The 22385-nt window shown below is 37.6% G+C and overlaps 1 protein-coding gene across 7 annotated transcripts in view; it reads right to left on the bottom strand.

Moving 5' to 3' along the window:
* Positions 1-22385, bottom strand: part of LOC101166244 (A-type potassium channel modulatory protein KCNIP2) — a 97096-nt gene that overhangs the window by 4079 nt on the left and 70632 nt on the right. For 2 of the 7 annotated variants that reach the window (XM_020709605.3, XM_020709606.3), the window contains exon 3: positions 2352-2447. The exons of 3 other annotated variants lie outside the window; for them this stretch is intronic. In XM_020709605.3, the coding sequence (XP_020565264.1) occupies positions 2352-2447 (96 nt within the window). Of the gene's footprint in view, positions 1-2351; positions 2448-4805; positions 5144-17213; positions 17744-22385 lie in introns of those variants that run through there. 2 more of the 7 variants (XM_011484473.4, XM_020709607.3) reach the window with 2 other exon arrangements.

Consider the following 22385-nt stretch of genomic DNA (forward strand, 5'->3'; position numbering starts at 1 on the left):
AGTGAAAAAAGAATTTTATAATCTCAGATTGTTGTCTATTATAGTTGAGCATATCTAGTTTTTAGAGGTGTCATGCAGTTCACTATTTCAGTAAAACACCCCTAAAACTATTTGAAACAAACTTGCTGACCTTACCAGAACTGAGCACTTGCATGACAAAACCAGAGTAATGTTTTCTTGAAGCGCTTTAGGCTGTAAACCGCAACCATCAAGACTAAACAAAATCTCTTAATGGCCAAACAATTCTGTTTTTGTAGTTTGAATCTGCATTGGTACATAAAAATTATATCTGCAACTGGGAACTGTTGCAATTTTAGATAAAATTACGGTAGACAAAAAAGAAAAAAAAGAATCCAAAGTTCCTTGGTAAACTGCACAATGTGAGCTGTACTATGTGTTAGGTTAAAAAAAATGGGTTGGGACCAAAACAAGTTAATAAAAACATAAATAATATTCTTTATAAGAATTTTATATTCTTCAGTTAAAGTCCTGTCATTTTAGTGTTTTATACTTGAACCATGACACTCGTAACAGTATGTTATGTTAATAGATTTACCAGCAAGACAGTATGAGAGTAATTTTCAATAAAAAGGAGTAAAAAATAAATAAATAAATAAATAAAACAAACATAACAACTTTTAACTTTCTGGCTCTAATTCAAAAGTTGAATGAAGCTCATTCTGTCTTGAAAGAATACCAAGACTCATTAAGGGCATCAGAACAAACCAGCACATGAAATAGTGTGTTCTGTACAGATGACACCCAGGTAGAATAGTTTGACCTTAAAGGGCACCACCAAAAACCAAACACCATTACAGGATGTAACACTCACTTTGAAACTTGGTGGGGGAAGCACAATGATTTGGACTTGTTTTGTTGCCACAACTTTACACTGAGTGACTTAAATGAGCTTAATACACACCAGAACATTCGGTACCAAGTTGGAAACTATTTGACAGTCTTGTCCAAACCTCTGTGATCTGAAGCAAAGCAGCAGCTCTACACCAGAATGATGTGGAACTGCATGAAGGGCTGATGTAGGACCTGATGAACACAATGAGCTACACCTCCTTTCAAGTGATTTAAAGATAAACAACCACAGTTTGTTCCTGGTTTAGGTGGATTTCATGTCAACAATATCAATATTCCTTCTTTATTAGTACCTAATACCTGTTAAAAAAATAGCTAAATAATAACTGAGGGCATTGCTGTAAGATGTTTGTGGTTGTGTTTAATAATTCCAATATTATGAAAAGTTTATTAATACACTTTTTATACCAATACTGTTTTGCAATCAATCGAGTAAAGCTTTTATTTGTTTGAACGCATTAAAATAGTCTATATTATTTTATTATTATCATTATTATCATTATTATTATTATTATTATTATTATTATTATTATTATGTTATTATTGGAAAAACCAAATTATAGAAACTACTTTTCTTTGACCAAAGTGTTGCAGCTGCTTTGCATTTTAAACAGGAAGACAGAGATTTGCCAGACTAGAAGTAAATATTGAATTGTGAGTTCATTTGTAAAAATGTTGCATTCAATCCTTGCTGCTCTGTTAGATTTAGAGTTTGACCAGGATAAAAACTTTTTTGTGCTTGTTTTGCAACCTGTACAATTCAAAGGGATGGTTAAAATGTTAAGTTGCACAGAATTTCCACTAACCAGCAAAGTCTTAAAAACGCTTCTTTCATTTTGAGTGAATTTCTATAAAAGAATTCTGGAGGTGGAGAAACTGGGGAATAGGCCTTAAGCTGATGTATGTTGCAAAACTATTGGAAGCTTTCTGCTATACTTAAAGAAGAACAAACTGATCAAATAGACACTACAAAGCTAACCCACCTTCATCACTCATGACTTTGTTACAATGAAAGCTGCTCATCAATAAGTCAAATCCAAGAAGTATAGACATTTTTAAAACAGAGATAAACAAGAAATTATTTTAATTTTTCAACCACATTCATCACTTTTGATCATCCTTCAGGAAATAACTGGATACAAAATTATCAGGCATAAACTTCAACACATGTCCTTCTTTTTAAAACCCTGCTTGCTTCTGAACAACTTGATGAAACCAGAAAAATAGAGGAATATTTTATACGAAAGTTCAAGCACACGAGGGACGGTCAGAAAGCTGAACTTCACTCTGGTGTTGCTACTGAATTTACACACACCTTCAACCCACAAACCAACTAAAGGGTCCAGGGGACATTTTTGCACGACACCGATGCATGTTTTTCTCGAGCGCACCAACACAAATGCCTGCATGAATCTTCCCGATTAACAGCAGAGGCTAGAGGATAAGAAGCAGAGATGTATGAAGTGTGAAGAAGCACTTGCTTTCAGCGATTGAGGGGGCAGTCGAGGGCTTGCAGCACGGCAGCAGCTTGAGGAATCGCTGCTTTATGGTTTTTTTGCTTTGGCTGGTAGGATTACCTGCAATCGCCAACCATATCACAAGGGTTAGAGACACACAAATGCAAGCCTGTGACTTACTCGTGCATTCAAAGACACATGCATGTCAAATCAAAAGCATACAACCAAAAGATGCAGTCATAGAGGATATTATATCCTTCAAGCAAACAGGAAGATGGCTTGGTTTAGCGAAGGGAGACCATGAACTTGTTAAACTTGGTTTTAGCTCCACAGAAACATGAACTTTCAATCCAGTCTGTATGGTTCCTGTTGATCCAAAAATACACCGTAAAAAAAGCTGAGAAACTCAAATTTCACATGTTCTCAGTTTTCAAGCCAATTTAGAACATTAAATTAACTTAAAAACTGAAAAACTGGAGAAATCCAAAGTTTATTTAAAATTCAAAGCTTAAACATTTCCTAAAATTGTGAGTTTTCACAACTTGTTTTTACAGCGCAGTTTTTATTTCTGTATGACAACTGCAAGTTGAGAGCTTGTTCCACACTTTGACAGTCAGATAATTCTCACATTAAATTATTGAATTACAGTAAAAAAGGAAGAAATCTGTTAAAGTTCAAAAATAGTTCAAAATTCTTTCTGATGACATATGACTTCCCAGCAAAAGCATCTTCAATCGAACTTCATGGAGTTTTGATCTAATCCAGAGTCACAGAGATTTGCTGGAGCCTTAAGAGCAGATGCTGGTCTGCAGCCCGTCAAATTCACATCCACAAAGACAAACAGCCACAGACTCGACGGATAACTGAGAACCACCAGTCAATTCAGATTGAAAAAGGAAGGCTGAAGCACCAGAGCACACAAACTCCACATTGGCGCTACACACCTCAGTCCTGACGGGGGACATCAACAGTCTGCAGGCTGAAGGCCACACGGCATAATTATAATTAAAAGACCACAGGGAGCGCTTTGATAAGAGATCAAAACATGGCTGGAGTGGGACTTTAAGATGTTAAACTAATCTAGACAAGCAGGTTGCAAGAGATTATCTGAATACAATAAACAGCCTTTAATGTAGATCCATCTTCACATCCAGAAAGCTCTTTAGCTTCTTTTGTCTTTATTTTACCGATGTTGAAATATACGAAATAAAAGATAATTATTTAAGTACAATTACAGTATAAGGAAGTGAAAACATTTACGTTTGTAAATCCAGAAGTTGGAAGAAATAAAGAAATGCTGACACACCCTTAGTCTGCAGAGTCATGATAAAAGAGTCTACAGAGAGGAAGTCGGTCACAACCAGTGAATTGCTGACATGCAAACACATCTTCCATTTGGAACTCACAGCGAATTGACGGTTTTCAAGAAAAGGCCTTTGCAAAGACTGATGAAAGACAGAGCAACAACAAGAACAAAAATAGATTAATGCTGTGATTTCTGCTGCTTCTGCATGCCACACAGAGCATGAAATACTTAGAGAGAACATGAAAGGTGGATCTACAAGAAACTGTCACTTCCAGATTCATTTGAAGACTGAATCACTTTCTTCTGTTGCTAAGCCACCACATCAATCATCTTTCATTGTTTTTGTCATCTGTCGGTTCATCGATTACTATACTACTGTAACGTGTTCAGGTTTCTCTCAAGTCTTTGATCACATTTTTTTTTATATTTTTAGTGACACAAAATCAGTTTTTCCTCCATCACCTCCAGTAATGCTGGCAGACCATCACAGTTCCTCAGAAAGCAGGAAAGATTGATACCTTTTTCTCAAGTTTAGTACAGAAAACAAGAGCTCCTGGTGTTTTTTTTTTCTCAAAGTACCAAGAAATCATGTAATTACTCAAAAGATGTGAAAGTAGAAAACACATTAAAGCTCTGAGCCAGAGGGTACATTTGAGGACAAAACTTTCGTTAGCTTCAAGTTATTCCAACACATTTATTGGTTATTTTTAGGGATTTGTTGGAGACAAAAGAAAAGCTAATAACTTCTAACTCACTTTGGTAATAAAAGCAATAAAATAATTTTAAACAGTAACTAAACAGTGACAAAACTAATTTTGTAGAAAAATAAAATAAAAAAGTTTGCAAATATCTTACACCATAAATTATTTTTTTAGTTTAAGCATTTAAAAAATACACTTTTAGAATTTGACTTCTATTTAAAAAAAAGTTTGTGAAATTCTAAACTTAGAGAGGTTTTAGATAAAAATGTTATTATAAAACAGCAGCTATAAGGGAATAATGAGGCAAACATGACAAATATTTAGTAAAAATTGAACAAACATGGATTTGTGTGCTGTAAATGTGTTGATAGACCTTTTCAGCAAATATGCAGATTGTATTGCCTCCGAATAAATAGCTAATCATCAGGCAAACTCCCTGCTACTGTCTTGCATTCTCTGCATCTGTCTTACCTGCCACAGAGATGTCGATTAGCCCCAGAAAGTGCATTAGTTTGAGGGAGCTGCAGACCACCAGGATGATCCCCACAGTCTGCAGCCCCTCCACCTCCCACTTGTCTTGGAAGAAGAGAAGCATCCTCCCTTCCTGCCTCTCCCTCTGTTCCTGTCAACAAAAATCTGTCTCCTCTTTTGGGGCAAGCACGTTCCCACGCCCCCTTCCCCCAGTTTCCCAGCACGGAAACACTGTCTTTGTCCCTTCAGTCTCCCTCTATGTGGTGATTTTCAGCCATCCTAACTCCGCACAGCTCCCCCATCTGCTTTCTTCACTGAAGCTAGATCGTTATTCTCCTCGTTTCTTCTTCCAGAGTGTGGCAGCTGGAATGCCGAGTCGCTACCCCACCCCCTCATCCGCGGAATCTGTCAAGGGTTTTTTAAGTTCCAGGTGAAGTTCGGACAATTCACTGTGTGTCCTGGCAGGTTGGTGGCAACTCTGAGTCTCCGTGGATTTCCAGCCACTGGCTGTCAAACTCCCCACTCTCCGCCTGTCCTCCCTCTCTTTCCTGCCTTACCTCCGTCATTCTAGTGCTGCTGTGTCCCTTCTATGCTTAACTGGGTCAGTAGTGGGACTCTATGAAGACAAAACCGAGGAAGAGGATGAGAAATTTAAGAAGAGGAAGGATTGGAGGACTGCAAATTATAGTTTAAAAAAATGGTAAAAAGTAAATAAACCACAAAAGACTTTTAATAAGGAAGTTAAACAAGGGAGAGAGGCTGAGAGGAACTCTCAAATCTGGAACATTGAGGAGGTCCAGAAAGCTGTTTAGAAATCATAAAGAGTGGAGCTTAAGCAATTTAAAGACCCACAACCAACGAAAATTGTGTTTTAAACATGTTCTTTTGGCCTGGCCTGAGTTTTTGAAACTGAGTTTCTGAGTACTACTTTTCTCAAATTGCTCCCTGTTCCGCTCCATTCCAATGCATCCACTTGTAGATCCATGTCGGCCTTCGTTTTCCTCCTCTGAGTTGGCATCTGGCTCAGAACTGTACAACTGGATAGCTCCAAATTGCTCTCCATAGTTGCATTGAACAAATCATGATAGGTTGGGGATGTGAGGGAGAGCATGTAAACCTATGGATGATGGGAAGTGGAGTAGGCTTACTTAGGTCTGTCCACAACTGAAAGGTGAATTTCTAATGAACTACTGCTGCTCTGCAGAAATGATTTCCTATAAAAGGACACAATTTTATTTTATTTTGGGTAAGATCGGCATAATCATAATTAAAAGACAATTCTGAAGGATTTTAGAGTAGATGATGGGAGTGGTTCTTTAAGAGTGGAGAAGGAGGAGGGAATCTGCGATGGCGGAAACCCATCTGACCCTCCAGCTTCTGTGGACAAACGCACAGATGTGGCAGTCTCCCCTGAGTTTTCAGGCTGGCACATGTGCACGCACAAACACGCAGCCTGGAGGTGAAATATGGCTATAACATGAACTGCATATGCAATCCGGCGCAGCCTCCAACTTTTCAGTTGGGGGTGGAATAAACTGTCACATCTGGCACAGTGGCATAAACACAATCTCCAAAGAAATGGAACAGAAATGGCAAAGCCATGACACAATTTGGATGACTTGTAATTTACTGCAGTTTAGTCTTTTTCTTTTCTTTTTTTTTTTAGCATACCACAGGGGATGTGTGATTCATGTCGACTGTTAGGCTTTTCTGCCAACTACGCATTACAGTAAAATCAGCAACACATCACCCAACAAGCCCTTATACCATGAAGTGAGATCTGAGTAATGTAATCATTCCCCACAGGAGTAGCTCGGAAAAAAAAAGGCTGGACTGGTACATTATTCAGCCTTATGGCTTTACTACAAGCAAGTCTGGAACAAACATAATAACAGAAAAAAACTTTATTTATTAGCCACATATGGAACATTTATAATCGATAGAGGGAACTCTGCTACTGCTCCTGCATAGCAACTCAGTTCCACAGTAAAATATCATTTTACTTTATGGTTCGAACTTCTTTTTTCAGAGGGTAAGAGAACTTTCTGAAAGAATAAAAAAAACTCTATTTGGCATGAAGAAGAATAAAGTTTGAACCCAGCTCAAGCTGATTCTGTTTCAAAATGAAAGCAATTTGCTCATTTTATCGTTTAGTTTTAAATTATTAACACTTTAGGTCAAGTCTAAGGCTCTGTCACAGAATTTAAACTAAATCAAATTTATAGTTTAAATTGCAGTAAGTTCAAACTTTAAGATATTTTTTTTCAGAATTCAGATGTAGTTGCTTTTTCCACATAAACATCCCTAAGATTGCTTCTTTTTTTTCCGGAATCCGGATTTTTTTTAGGACTTTTCCTTACAGAAAGAAGAGTCTAAAGGCAGGGAAGCCCAGTTTAACCTAGTCGGTTTAGTTTAGTTTAGCAATTACCTATTGAATTCTATGACTTCATGTTCTTTAGGATTTCATGTTAATTATACAATTACCGCTACGAACCGCATTGGTGTAGTATTAGGCTATATAAATAAAATTGAACTGAACTGAACATAAAAAATAAGTTAAAAAAAAACAAATGATTCAAATAGGAATAAATTGTAAAACCAATGCATTTTGCCCAAATTCAATTCTTATTTCGATTCTTATTACTACAAAAGAGGTTCAACAATTTTCTTCTATTCAGTCACATAAAACAGGATTGTTGGATGACAAATGAGAAGCATGCTAATGAACAATTATTGAACCAATTATAGCTGTAACTAATTCTGACATAATTAAAAATATGAGGCAATGAAAACCAAAGATAACCCATTTAACTGATTTACTAATTCCTACATTGTTATATACAATTCAGTTTGAAAAAGAATATTGAGATTTTTGAGTACATCAATGGAAAGTGAATACATTGACGACATATTCAGGCCGGTACCTCTCTCTGCACTCTGAAAGTCAAATAACTGATAAAAGAGTGAGACAGTGACTAGAATGATCCTATAAGTATTAACGTAAAATGTAAAACATATGATCCTCATGACTGAAAAGAATAATCTTGATCCTTACAAGCAGTTGCTGTCGCATTCATAGGAAGAAAAGTTCGAAAGATACCTCTGTCTGATTGCTTTGTGTTACTTCTTACCTGCTGCTCCACATAAGACTTTCATCTCTATTAGCTTCAAGAAAACGGATCTGCTTTTATTTTGGAAAGATAATTAGGTCAACATCCGTTTTAGATAATTCAGGGTTTTTTTTGTCTTTTTCATGCTTAACTCAGGCTGTGTTTTATAAAAAAAAATTAAAAAAAACATAGTTTTTGTTTTAAAGGATTTTTGGTGACCGTATCACTAAAGTTGTGTCACAATCAAAGTGACTACACACCCGTTCTCAGTTTCTAATCTAGCCCTGATCCAGGCTCTGAGGAAGCAGCCATCCCTCCTAATTCTCTAACAATAATCTCTATCTCTTTGCTTGGAGCTCTTAGGTCTCTTGTGCAAACTGTTACTCATGAAGACAAAAAGCTTGTCTGGTTAAAAAAACAAACAAAAAATGACGTCGAGTTCTCCACATGACAGCTGTCACCAGTGCTTATCTATCAGGAGCTGAGTTCAATCTGCTGCCAACTGAGGGAAAAGTGTTGCTCCTTTGCTTGAAACTGAGAGTGTGACTGAAATAATTAACGGGCTGATGGTGAAAACGGTTTCCTATGAGAGTCCAACCTCCAAACCCACCCTGTGCATTCACACGCTACCTTTGATGGGTTTGTTCTGTTTCAACAAGAATCCTGTGGAAATTCAAAAGCATCCCGCTGGTTTCAACCTCCACGTTTAACGTGACTGAGATGAAAACATCGGCAGCAAGTTTGGATCGCGAAACAATGTTGGACATTTACAAGAACAACTTCTAATCAATGGGGAACACTCTCTCAGGCGTGTGCGTACACTCAACTCAGGCTGTAATGAAATGTTAGGTTAATCAGGCTTAGTTGATTAGTCTCTGTGAGTCACAGTTTGCCTGAAGCCAGACACACCACATAATTAAAATGCCCCCATATTTAGATGTCTACCTGGGCAATTATTTCTCTCAAAACTGATTAAAACATCTGACAGAATAAAAGAAAGAAATGACTGTGTGTGGGAGAGGGGGGGAACGCGTGCAGTAAAGTAGACAAAGCATTCATGTATAGTGCTTAAAATTGGCCACTGTGTGTTCAATTAGATAAGTGAAATTATGGATCAGTTTGCATAGATCAATATCCTTTGAGGGTATTTTTATTACTTTGATGGGAGACAAAAATTATGAAGGAATAGATTGATTAGAACCAGACATAGCTGCTCTGCATGAATCAGGGATGTTCAAAAGTTTAGGAACAATGCATTGTTATTTGAGACAAAAATATTACAATTATATTAATGCAGAAAAATAGGATTTCTGCTGTTTTTCTACAATATTCTTTAGCAGGTGTGAAAACGAAACTATTTCATTTTAGGCTTTAAAAAACCTCACATTTATAACCATTTTGTTAAAAGTAGTCTGTCTTTTTATCTACATTTTGTTTTTTTAAAGGTGCATTTTTTGAAAAGGACTAAATTTGGGTTTAATGGCAGTAATTTCTTCTTAAACCTGTAGAGGGCAGTGCAAATTCATGCTTTAAGAAAAGGCAGCTCCTGAAACCTGTGGTCCACTACATCTGTGCTTTTTTTTTACTTCTGCTTTATCCTTCATTCTGACTTAGTTCTAAACTAATAATTAAAGATCTATAAAAACAGTAAATGCTTCATTGAGGCTTAGAGCTAGTAAAAAATTTCTTTTGTGGGAAAACAAACTACTTCTTTTTTTAGACAAAAATAAATTGCATCAACAAGTACAAAAATATTTCTTGCTTTAAAATATATATATATAAATATAAATGAATAAACTTTTTCAGAAAATATTGAACATTTGCTGGACTAAAGGGGTTTTTCTAAACTGGCTCGGAACGATCATAACGGTATGTTGAAAAAATTTCATGAAGCTTTGACCGTCTTCAACCACTTTTTCTGAACAAAAACAATCTGAATGGGTTTGTGTCTAACACATTATTTTAGCTTAGAGGACCATGTATTTGTGGGTTTGATTAATGATATTAAATATATTAAATGTCTATAAAAGATTTAAATAAGTTCTATCACAGAAAACGCATAATTTAGTAAATTGATTTATTGCTGAAGAAAAAGAAGCCTACTGCATTTGCCAAAAAAGTAATCCCCATCATACAGGAATACACCCTTATTAAAAACCAACTAGTCTGTTGAACCGATGTAAAACAGAATTAATAATCACCATTGCCCAGCTAGCTTGTTTTATTAATTTCAGTCATGTTTCTGAATGATTAGAAACAAATTCAGTCTAAACTGTTAACGGTTGCTGAGAAGGCAAACCTAAAAACTTTAGTATCACTTTCATTATTATCGACTGGGACTGACCGCAAAACTGTACGAGGTTTATGTTAACAAGTGCCTAAGCTGGAAACGTAAAGCATATTGTCCATGTGAAGAAACACTACTTTTGTGATTTGTTAGGTGCATCTCTGATGGATTTAGCTGCAGACAAGAAGCTAATAGGATGGAAATCCTGCAGAAGTCAAGAATGGTTGCAAGGGTTTGCATGTGTCGTGCGTTCAGGTGTGTGTGCAATCATTCCCTCTCAATGTTATCATCTTCCTCCAGATGTGTGAAGGAAGAGGAGCATTGGAATGTCAGGACACTCTTATTGACAAAGCAACAAAAGCAAAGCTCAAAACCTTGTCACACTTTTACTTACCAACAGACACAACACACTGACACACATACACACATAAACAAACCACTCTTATGACTAGCATGCATCGCCAAAGGAAGAAAAAAATTCAAAAGATGGAAAAGTGAAGTGATAAGGAATAATGGAAAAAGGCCACACACAGAAAAAGCTGAATGTTCAAGTCCCTTGTATGATCGTCATGTGCCTGGAGTACCCTGACAAGACAGTCCACCACATTCACTGCACTTTATACCTGTTCAAAAACAGGATATCTGTTGTTCAGACCAACAAAATAAACCCCAGGCTCCACACACACATTTAGATACTCAACATTTTCAATTAAAAGAGGAAATCCTAAAGTGACATTTTCTTTCCTGCCTGTGTTAGCCTTTAGCATCTCTGAACCTAAAGTGTTGAGCAACTAAGATCTCAATAAATAAGCACAGGCATGCACTCCTGCACGCTACATTTCCCATTAGCTTGTCTGTTCGCTGATGGAAAATTTGTTGTGAGGAGAATAGAAGGTTGTGTGCGTGTTTTTGTGTGTGTGCTTGCACACAAATGGGACTCAGTAATTTACCTGAACCTGTTTTATTTTGGCATAGACCGTCACCATATTCTCATTCTTGGCTGGAGTTTAATCTAGAGTTAAGTAATTAAAGCAATAAATTCAATATTTTGTTCCATGACGTTCATTTTGGGCCACACAGTTGGTATGATAAAAGCATGTCTTGGCCATCCACAGTATTTACGTAGATATCTAATCCATTATTAGAAGAAAAAAAAAACAGAGTTCCTGTAAAGAGTCCACAATTTTTCCAGGTTCAATTGCAGACAACAGTTGTGTCCATGAGGGTTAAAAAGTAAAAGCAAATCAGTCACTTTTGTCATCTAAATAAAAAGTTTTGCACGGCACAAGGCTCAAGCAGCATTAATGTTTCTCCACTAATCTTTCATTGAATTTATTGCAGAATAATTATAAGAAATTAATTACGGTTAACTTAATCACCAGGAGTTGGTTTTTAAAGGAAAGTTATTGGAGTAATAAGAGGAAGAATTCAAGTTAACTTAGATGTACTGAATGACAATCTGCGGGTTAATTTTAAGACTCAAATCACACGGCTAAATCAAATCCAAACTTGGAAGAGACACAAGACTACAAGACCTCACAGAAGAGTGGAAAGCAGCACTTGAAGTTGTTTTTGGCACTCACCACATGATCATGCCCACAGCCAAGTCAAATTTACTGCAAAATTAGAGGTTGAAGGAGGCATGGCAGCGTGCCACGCCTTTCATTACAGATATGTGACCATCAACAGCAAAAAACAATGCAGCCCTGACAGCTGAGCACAGGTGATGAGAAGGCAAGCTGTAAATCTGGATGACACACACATTTAATCTAATAGACATCTAGTAGTGCATTTCAGAGCTCAGAAGTATTGCATAGGTGTAAAAAAGACGAATGTAAAGGGGCATAATCCAAAATCGCAACTGCTACAGCAACTAAAATAAAATAATACATTTACTGACTTGTCTGACCACCGTGTGTAACCACGGTGTTCTCTTCCAGATGCCTCACAGAGAGTAATTCCATTTTCAGTATGTTTCCTGCTATTGTGCACAAAGTATATAGTTAATAACAAAAACATATATACAATATTATTATTTAGGTCAAGTTCCTGCTCTAATACAAATGAACAGACACAGCATTGTAGTGACACAAAAACAAAATAAAATACTTTGTTTATGAAGCATCCAAAGTTTTTTCTTTATATCCATAATTTTTCTTGAACAACTAAATATAAGGTCTAATCCCCCAAGTCCTTCTTCATTAACCCACAAGCATTTCAGCTCAATTCTCTGCTTATTTTGAGAGCACAAACACAATTCTAATTCCAGAATCAGGACATTTTAAAACTACGCCCAGAACAGGTTCAAACTCTTACTTCTTTTTTGAGATTAACATTTTGATATTTAATTAGGCAACACATAGTGAGTGTCACCAGTTTTATCCTTGGTTTGTGTAGGTTGAGTCAAATGTAGGTAATTATGCTGTTTTAGTAATTGAATCTTGATGCAGTACCCTATAAGAGGTTCCCTAATGGAAATGTAGTTCTTTTAGTATTTTTAAAGACCAACACTGATTAAAAATCACGTTTTCAGTTTTTTTTTTTACACATTCTTGGGGCATTTTTTTGATGATGGAGGACATATATAAAGACAACTAAGCTTAAAATTTGCATTATTGAATATTTATTGTTCAAATGAATAAAGAAAGAAATAGAACCAAATGCAAAAATGCAGTTAAAAAACAAAAAAACTTGTAGTTGTGATTCAGGACCTGTAATGGTGATCCACAAGCACCCTGCTCAACTCTATTCTGATGCATGCCCTTGTTGATGACTAGATCCATGTACATCTTTGTTTTCCTTGTCTGAAACTGGCATCAGGCTCAAAACGATACGACTGGCTTCAACGCTATTTGCCACTGTTGTTGCATTGGTAATGCAATATTGGGGTGCGAGGAGCTGTAAGCTAACGGGAGAGAGAGTAAACAGCTAGATGGGAAGTAGGGGCAGGCCAGGGGCAGACCAACGGTCCTGCCCAAAACTCAGAGGCAAATTTCATATTTTTATTTTATTTTTATTTTTTTATTAGCTTGTTCTGTCCAACAGCTGGGCAAACAGATGAGAACTGAGGGCCTCTTGTGTTGGACATATTTTACTTTTACAACAGGGGTTATGAATCTTCTTACAAACCAGAGGTATGTCTGAATAAAACCCTTTTGTAATTGAGGCCAAACTTTATTCATTTTAATCCTATTTGGAAATCTTTTGTGTTGGACCGGACGGAAAAGGAAAGAAGGGAAGAAGAGAGAGGGATGTTAGAGAGAGAGGGGATAGGAGGGTGATTATAGAAGGGGGGGTGGGTGTAAAACCATGAAGCAGCATAGAGCCACAAGTTACTGGATGTTTATCATTATGGTAAGGTTCAGATGTAATACAAATCTCAAAGGGCGGGGCCTGTCCACACACACACTCAAATGTTATAAACACACCTGTTAGCTCCAAAAATGTCCACATGTCAACATGTACACAATACAAATGTTGTTCACACACGCATACTCATGCCTTCAAACCAACTAGTGTGAAATATTTCATTCAATCACACAAACTATGGATGTAAAGGTGAGCTAACCTGTGCTCAGGTGAGTGTTTATGTTCTTCTAAAATGGATGATGGAATGTGAAAAGAAGGAGGGAAAATGCCCAGCCATCCCCACACCAAGACCCCCGCCACAGTGGCAGTCAGAACCCCCCAACACCACTCGGCAGCAGACAGAGAACAACCGCCCCCGGGGCGATCACGTCCGCCCAACCAGGCCAGGGCCAGCAGGACCGCCACAGGGCCCCCAGAGCCAGAGAGCAGGGAGGCAGGGGGGGAATTTCTGACGAACTAGTGGCACTCTGCAGAAACTATGTCCAAGAAAATAACACAAGATTTTTGCTTTTGGCTAAAAATAATAATCAAAAGACCACTGGGAATGCTTTGGAAGTAGATCAAAGAGATGATCAGAACAAAAATGTTCTGTATATTAAACTGTAATTTCCCAATTACTTCTTTTCTTTAACTACGTAAGACCCAAGCTAATATTTGAGCTAACCCTCTATCCCTTGTGCTGTCCAAGGCACATTAACGTTGGGAGTGGGGTCATCTGGAACCCACAAGCCACTGCGCTGAATTCTTTTTCTTCTGATTTTTGATTTTCACTGGTGTCCATGGCAGACATGAAATCCTTTCCACCGCACCTTTGTCATGGGAGGGATAACACGTCAATGAAAGGGTGGGGTCATCTGGACCCACCAAAATGGCACAAGGGCTATACGTGTAGTCACAGGGCCCCAGTTAAGAAGAATTAAGTACCGTGAAAATAAAACCCAAAATGCAATGTCCTCCAAGGTTAAAGTTACTGTGATTTTGATGTACATTCCACTCCAATTCCTAGCCTAGAATTCATTGGTAGCACATTACAAATGTAGTGTGTCCTGGATATCTCATTTTAAAAGTCATAACTATCCCTGAATATCTTTGTCAATGTGATGCATGCTTTGTAGATCAAATGAATATCAACATATGTCGTAAACTTTCATTTAACACAAAATAAGGAGCCTTTAACCAATCAATGTAATTTTTGGTCTACTGGTGAACTTTCTTTTCTGCAAAAGATGGGGTGGGAATATGTCAATATCAGTCAAACAACTTCTGATTTTCCTGCTTCTTGAGTAATTTAAAGCATAGAAATATAGACTCATGGTGCAAAAAGGGGAGAATGGAGGATACCTGGTATGTTGTTGGAAACTTCTCTCAGACATGCTGCCATCCAGCCCAGTCGGAAACATCCTATTCGATATTTACCTCATAAACTCCAAAAGAACGCACTCTAGTCATTAGCTTTTAGCTTTAAATCTATTGGCAGCTCATAAACATCCTGGGCAAAGTGCACATCACTTTTGTGCAATGAGACTCATCTAGTTTCTTCTTTTTCTTTATCTCCATAAAAAACATGTGGCGGTAAATGGGTGTATTTGCAAGTTTAATAGGTGTAGGGTGAGCAGCAGAGCTCATTAAAGCCACAATTCACAAGCATCTGTATTTTACTTGTCTCGTTCTTTCTTTTGCAAGAAGAGCCACTCAAGGGGCAGAAGGAGAGGGCATTTCAAACATAATTAATTATTAATCCTTTTCTCTCTCCTCTTTTCGTCTGACCTCACCGTGGTGACGGGTCAGTTCAGCACAATAGAATGATCCATAAAAAGTACTGTCTGCTTTTTTGTTGTTTTTTTTTTCCGTTCTTGTCAATCTATTCATTTTCCAGACAGCCTGTAGCCTTTTTACCATCTGGACTAAGATCAACCATTAAAGAGAAGAAAATTCATTAGTTTAAGTACTTACTGGGGATTTGGCACACATACACACATTAAATCTGCAGTTTCAATAAAGTGTGGTCAAAATGTACTATGAAATGATGTTCGGGAAGTAAATGGAGCTGGTTTGTTTGCTTGCAGCTGCATTTGTTGAATGCAGTTGGGATGACAAAATTCCAAGACCTCGTGGGAATTGGATGGATGGAATGTTGGCAAGCCCCTCTCTGCTGGGTTCAGTCCAGCAGGTGCATCAGGAATAAAGATTTTCCTTTCAAAATCCTCCACCAAAGCACATTTGTAATCATGACTGTATTTATCTAATTAGGCTAGAAACCTGGCTCTTCCGCAGAGAGTCAAGTTTCACGTAGAGGCTGTTGGTACAGAGATTTTGAAAGGAAACAAAAACTCAGACATCATTGTCTTTTCTGTATATATCCATGTCTTACTGATGCAAAATACTGGACCTGGTAGATCACTATTCTACGTCATAACAGGTCACCATTACAGATACACAATTCTGCCCCGGGGCTACCTACAGTATATGTCTTGCTCAGAGGCAAATGGAGAAGATATTGATTTCTCCTACTTGCTTGAAATCTTTCCTAACACACATTTGTTTGGAGCAAGAAGATGATCCCTCTTTAAAACGATATTAAAGATCCACTCCCATGATAGTGTGTTTTGGTGTTTTAAACATGTTCTTGTGGCGTGTTTCTCCTCATGGAGGACATATATAAAGAAAATTAACCACACTGTTGCATTTATTAGTATTTTGCCATTTGAAAAAGAGCTTATTTTGAGGCATAGAAAATACACTTGGCGGGCAACGTCTTCGTTTTCATCAACTGAGCTGGCATCTGGCTCAAAACTGTACTGCTTTTTAGCTCCAATATTGCTCGCCATTTTTGTTGCACTGCTAATGTTAGGTTGGGGTATGAGGGGCAATAAGCTAGTGGGAGAGCGCGTAAACTGGTGGATGACGGGAAGTAGGGGCGGGCCTACTCCTCCTACAACTCAGCCCCATTTCTTATGCACTACTGCTGGTCTACAGGATTATGCCCTAGAAAAGGACACTGTTTTAATCTTTAATTTTGGCTAAAAAAAAGACAATCATAACTAAAACACCACTGGGAATGCTTATTAAATTAGCTCAAAAGATAATCAAAACTTGAAGGAATCTGCTGCTCACAGCGTAAAAAAAGTTGTTTAGCCAGAAACTAATCAGTTCTGAATCTGAATTCAATCAAATTCACCAAAGCAATTTACACCATCCTGACCACAATATATGTCGACTCTAATCCTGAAGCAAAGCCAGATTTCCTATTTAAGCACCCCACCTATAAAGGCTTTAGGCTAATGTAAGTACTAACAGTAAGGCTAACACTTCTCCAATGAAACAAGTGCCTTTACAGAGCACTCCAATCCACTCTGTCCATAGTGTTATCGATTGAAAGGTAAAAGCTCACGCCCTGGGGGCAGAGAAGCCACACACACAGCTAAAGTTACTTTGTGCGAGTTTGGTAGCAGATTTGGGGGGAGTGTGTAGCACGGCTCACTGGTAACTCAAAACCTAGAGAAAAAACTGCAGCTTAGTCTGAGGTAAAGGGCAAAAAGAATCAAAGCTATCTTTCATGCGCTCACTCGTACGGTATCGCACTTTTAAAAAACCTAACTTTTGCTTTATTGCAAGTAATTCATTATAAGCCAGGATCATTACCTTCCCCACCAACAGGCTCGAACATTCCAAACTGCTCCAAGACTTTGATGAAGAGGGCCATGACCACCAACACGGCAATTATCTCCAAGCCGTCCAGATTTAGCATCTTGGTTTGTTGATGTGAGTCATCGCCCAGCACTGTTCCACCAAGCCAGATGTGGCTGGCCTGTCAGGCCAAAAATATTACTTCACCTACCTGGGAAGTTTCTTTTTAATTTTTTAATTTTCAAATCTAAATTGTCTTCCACTTCTTTGCGCACTTAAATTTGTGTTTGTCAATTGAGAAACGTCAGAAGTTTATTAAGCTCTGATAAAAAAGTATTAAAAAATGTTGAATCACGGTCACTTTTCTGATTAGAAATAATGAAGCTACAGTCTGCAAGACTAAGCTCTAAACTAACACCTGAGCCACAGTTTGAACTTTTCTTCTCCTCGCTCGTCTCTTTTATCTTCCAGCTGAATGTCGACTGAAGGAATCTGGGGATGTGCAGCGCCTGCTAGTCCTTTGGCAGCGCTCGTCAGGAAGCAAATGTTGTGAGAGGGAAAGAGAGAGTGAGTGAGTGAGAGAGCAAGCAGACAAAAAGAAGAGGGAGAGCTTAAGAAAATGAGAGGGAGGGAGAAAGACTAAACACAGACAGAATGGGCCAAAGTCAAGCACACACACAGAAACGGGGTGTTAAAAGAAGCAGACATGCCTTCTTTCTCTTTTGCATTACCTTGATTGATTTGCATTAACTTGTTACCATGGAAACTGACAGATATCAATTAAATTATATTTACCTGAAAATATATATATTTTTTAATTTAACATTAAAGATTCAAGTCATTGAGAATTGTGTTTTTAGTGTTTTTAACATGTTCTTTTGTCATCATGTTGTCATGATAGAGGACATACATAAAGAAAATTAAGATTAAAATTGCTTTTTAGGGAATTTCGTTATTCAAATTGTGGTGATTTGGGAGCAGACTAAAAAAAAAGTGTTGTAAAGGACCTACAATGACAAGCCACAATGACAAGCTCTGCTCCGCTCCATTCTGATCCATTTGCAGACAAACATGTAAGTCTTCATTTTCCTCGTCTGTGGTGGCATCTGGCTCAAAACTGTACGGCTGGAGAGTTCCAGTATTGCTCACCATTGCTCATGTCTTTTTTGTTAAGCATCTTGTGTTGATGACAGGTGCTTTATAAAAAAGGGATTGAAATAAAGTGAGTGATTGGGGGTTGAAAGTTAGTGGGTGAGCATGTAAACAAAGGGTTGATGGGAATTCCGCAACTCTGAGGTGAATTTCTGATTAACTCCTGATGCTTTGCAGAAACTGTCCTAGAAACCAGCACAGATTTTTGATATTTTTTCAATCTGCGTTTGAATAATTGATTGGGTTTAGTCAAAAAAGTGTTAAGAGGTTTTTAGAGCAAAATAAAGTTATTGCACTACTGCATTTGATATTCTAAGAGCTTTAGTGGATGTTTTACAACACTGGACAGTAGGCCTGCACAATTTATCGTTATCTCAATTTCCAGCTCTGCAATAGGCATATCGCAAAAGAATGCGAATATCGCAATAAATCGTAAACCCAAAATGTGTTAGAACAATCTTATGGCAGCTTGACGCTTTTAACGAATCAAATAACTCCCTTTATGCTTTGACCAATCAGATGGACCCCTTCCCATTGTTAACCAATCAGCTGGAGGCCTATTATGTTAGATGTTTGTCACCTATGTCGATGAGGGTCAATTGGAGTATGATTTTAAACTGTTTCTAATGAAATGGGAATGATGTATTTAGCACTTTTCTATTTTTTATATACCGCAAATTATATCGTTATCGCAATATTAATCCCTTATATCTCTAATATAGCCCTACTGGACAGTAATTTTTTTGTGGTGACAGCAGTGAATTTCTTTGGAAGAAAACAAAAAATGGATCAACCTCACAGTGGAGGTTCTACCATTATGTATTTTTTTTCCTTTTAAGCATCGTGTTTATTAAGGTGATTTTTAAAACATTTATAATGAAGGCTAATTTTATTTTAAAAAAATTAATATAACATAATAGTATGTATTGACAAAAAAAGCTAACTGTGGCTATATGCTGACAACAAAAAGCAATTAATGAGATTTTTTAAAAAAACTTAGTAATAATTGCAAAACAGCAAAATTGTCCTCAGTTTTGAAATAGAAAATTATCATATGACAATTACATATAGACATTTTTAGGAAAATTAAATTATAAGTCAACAGTTTTAATGAAAATGTTTTGAATTTTCTTTCCTTTTAGTTAGAAACCCTGTTAGCTCCTGTTCCTCCTGTCAGTCATGGGAGTTTGGACTGGTCAAAGCTCCAAAATGAATCTGTTCAAGATGTTTCCATGTGATCTTGTGGCTCTCCCTCGGACTCCCAGTGAGGATATCGTCTTGCCCTTAGCAGTAAAAATAACTTGATTGGAAAAAAAAGTCTATTCCCTGTTTGCTGACCTGATGCATTTCCTTTTCTATTTTGGTGGAGACATCCGGAGGTTTTACGACTGACACTTATCTTTCTAACATTACTGATGCTTCTTCCAACCCGGCATTACCCCCCTCACTGTAGCCTTTTAAAAAAATGCAACAGTGTGGATAAACAGGATTTTAACCATGCAGTTTACAATTTAACATAGTTCAGGCAGGAACCCTTAATGAACCACAACCCTCCCTGTGCAAAGACAAAAAAAACAATCACATCACAACAGCTTATCTTGTGGCTCTATAGAGGTTTTGGTTGAGAGTAGTGCTGCAGAAAGGCTTTCATTGCAGACATGATGAACACAAACAGAGAGATATTGAACCATATTCCTTCAACGGAAACAGAACAAGAAACCTGAGCCCTGCCTATTTGTTGGAGAGGATTTCTCAACCCACTTACTTATTGAAGAATTAGTCATTTGAGTAGAGAGGTGGAGTGAAGAAAGGAGTATTGTGTGAGATGTAGTGGCAGGGGAAAGCGGGAGGAGTACGAAACGACCAAAACACAACGTGATGAAGCAGGGAAAGGGCAAACTGGAGCGTTGTTGAGGTCAAACTGTTCTGTGCAAAGGACAGAAGGGCAGCTGTTCATTATTCTTCAGCTCCTGACCTCTGTCTATTGAAGGTAATCTTCTCTTCATTTGACTGTCACCCATACCAGTGAAGCTGCAGATGTGTTCTCTGCTTCTGCACTATTCTTTCACCTACTTTCTCCTTTTTCTCAAAGAAAAATACTTTAAATGTACAAAATACTTATGAGAAAAATCTACAACAACCGCCCTCTGACTTATGGAAGCGATATTTTTGAGTCAAAATATGCTTTTTAATTTTGAAAATGAAAAAGCATTTCTGGTTTTGACTTTGCTTTTTATTTATGCTACATAATCGCTTCCATACTGACTAGGCAATGTTGAGAACTGATTTAAGATTCAACCCAGTACTGGAAACATTCCTCAGAGAGTTTGGTCCATATTGACATAATAGCATCACGCAGTTGCTGCAGATTTGTTGGCTGCACATCCATGATGGCAATCTCCCATTCCACCACATCCCAAAGGTGCTCTATTGGGTTGAGATCTGGTGACTGTGGAGACCATTTAAGTCCAGAAACCAGTTTAAGAGGATTCCTGCTTTATGACATGGCACTTTATCCTGCTGGCAATAGCTGTCAGGAGATGGTACACTATGGTCATAAAGGGATGGACAAGGGATGGACAATATAGATGGATGCTTTTATGTTGTTGATGCCAAATTCTGACCCTACCATCCGAATGACTCAGCAGAAATAGAGCCTCATCAGATCAGACATCGTTTTCTCAATCTTCTATTCTCTAGTTTTGGTGAGCCTGTGTGAATTGCAGCCTCAGTTTCCTGTTCTTAGCTGAAAGTAGTGATGCTTGGTGTGGTATTTTGCTGCTGTAGCCCATCTGCATCAAGGTTGGATGTGAGTTCAGAGATGCTCTTCTGTAGACCATGGTTGCAACCGATGGCTATGTCTGCTGGAGCCAGTCTGACCATTCTCTTCTGATCTCTGGCATCAACACGGCATTTACTGCCCACAGAACTGCTGCTCACTGGATGTTTTCTCTGTTTTGGACCATTCTCTGAAAACCTTAGAGATGGTTGTGGGTGAAAATCTCTGTAGATCTATAGTTTCTGAAATGCTCAGACCAACCCGTCTGGCACCAACAACCATGCCATATTCAAAGTCACTTCAATCACCTTTCTTCCCCATTCTGATACTTGGTTCGACCATATCTACATGCCCAAATGCATTGAGTTGATGTCATGTGACTGGCTGACTAGAAATTTGCGTTAACAAGCAGTTGAACAGGTGTGCCCATAAAGCGACAGTGAGTGTCCATCTTCTCTTAATCCAAGATCAACCTAAAATTTTTGTTTGCTCAGAATATTATTAAAAAGCACAACTAGAGGACACAAATGTTTTACAGATTCAGCACAAATAATGGATTTTTTGTGCAGACAAATATTTTTTCGTTTATCTTTTAAACCTGCTTATTCCAGCTCATGATCCCGGGTTTGCTGAAGCCTGCCTAGCTACAATCATAAATTCACCCTAAGTAGTTCACCAGTCCATCCCAGAGCCCGATGAAGTATTTCAGCATGACACAAATTTTAGAAAACAGCTATATATTGTACTACTGTGTGATAAAACAAAGATTTTAGTATGCTGGAGCAACCACTAATAACATATTAAAAGACTACTACAGGAAATATTAATACATTGAAGTGCTGGAGTTTTTGCCTAATTAATATTTTAGGTTATTTTAAACGTGATTTTAAAAGGAGCTTAGCATCATAGAATGAATACTTTATTTACAAGAATACTGCTGTAAGAAGATTTGTAAGAAGTGCAGTAATATTCTAGCTTATCACTCTAAGTAGAAGAAAAAATGATCTAGAAGAGAATATACATTCAATAGGACCTCCCTTTTCCTTTAAAAAATTTTTTTCATAGAGCATGTATTCTTTGCTTTGTTTTTTTTGTCTCAGTTGTCCAACAGCAAATTAGTTTTTAAATGGCACTTCTATCTAATTTTTAAATGGCACCTAATAAAATATTTAAAAATATCAGATTTAAAAGCAACATGCAAATTTTCCCCGGTATCTTTGTGTTTTTAAAACGCTCCTTAACATTCCACAGAGGAT

This window comes from Oryzias latipes, chromosome 15, assembly GCF_053564925.1.
Source record: "Oryzias latipes strain Hd-rR chromosome 15, Olatipes_Hd-rR_3.1".
Classification (NCBI taxonomy): Eukaryota; Metazoa; Chordata; class Actinopteri; order Beloniformes; family Adrianichthyidae; genus Oryzias; species Oryzias latipes.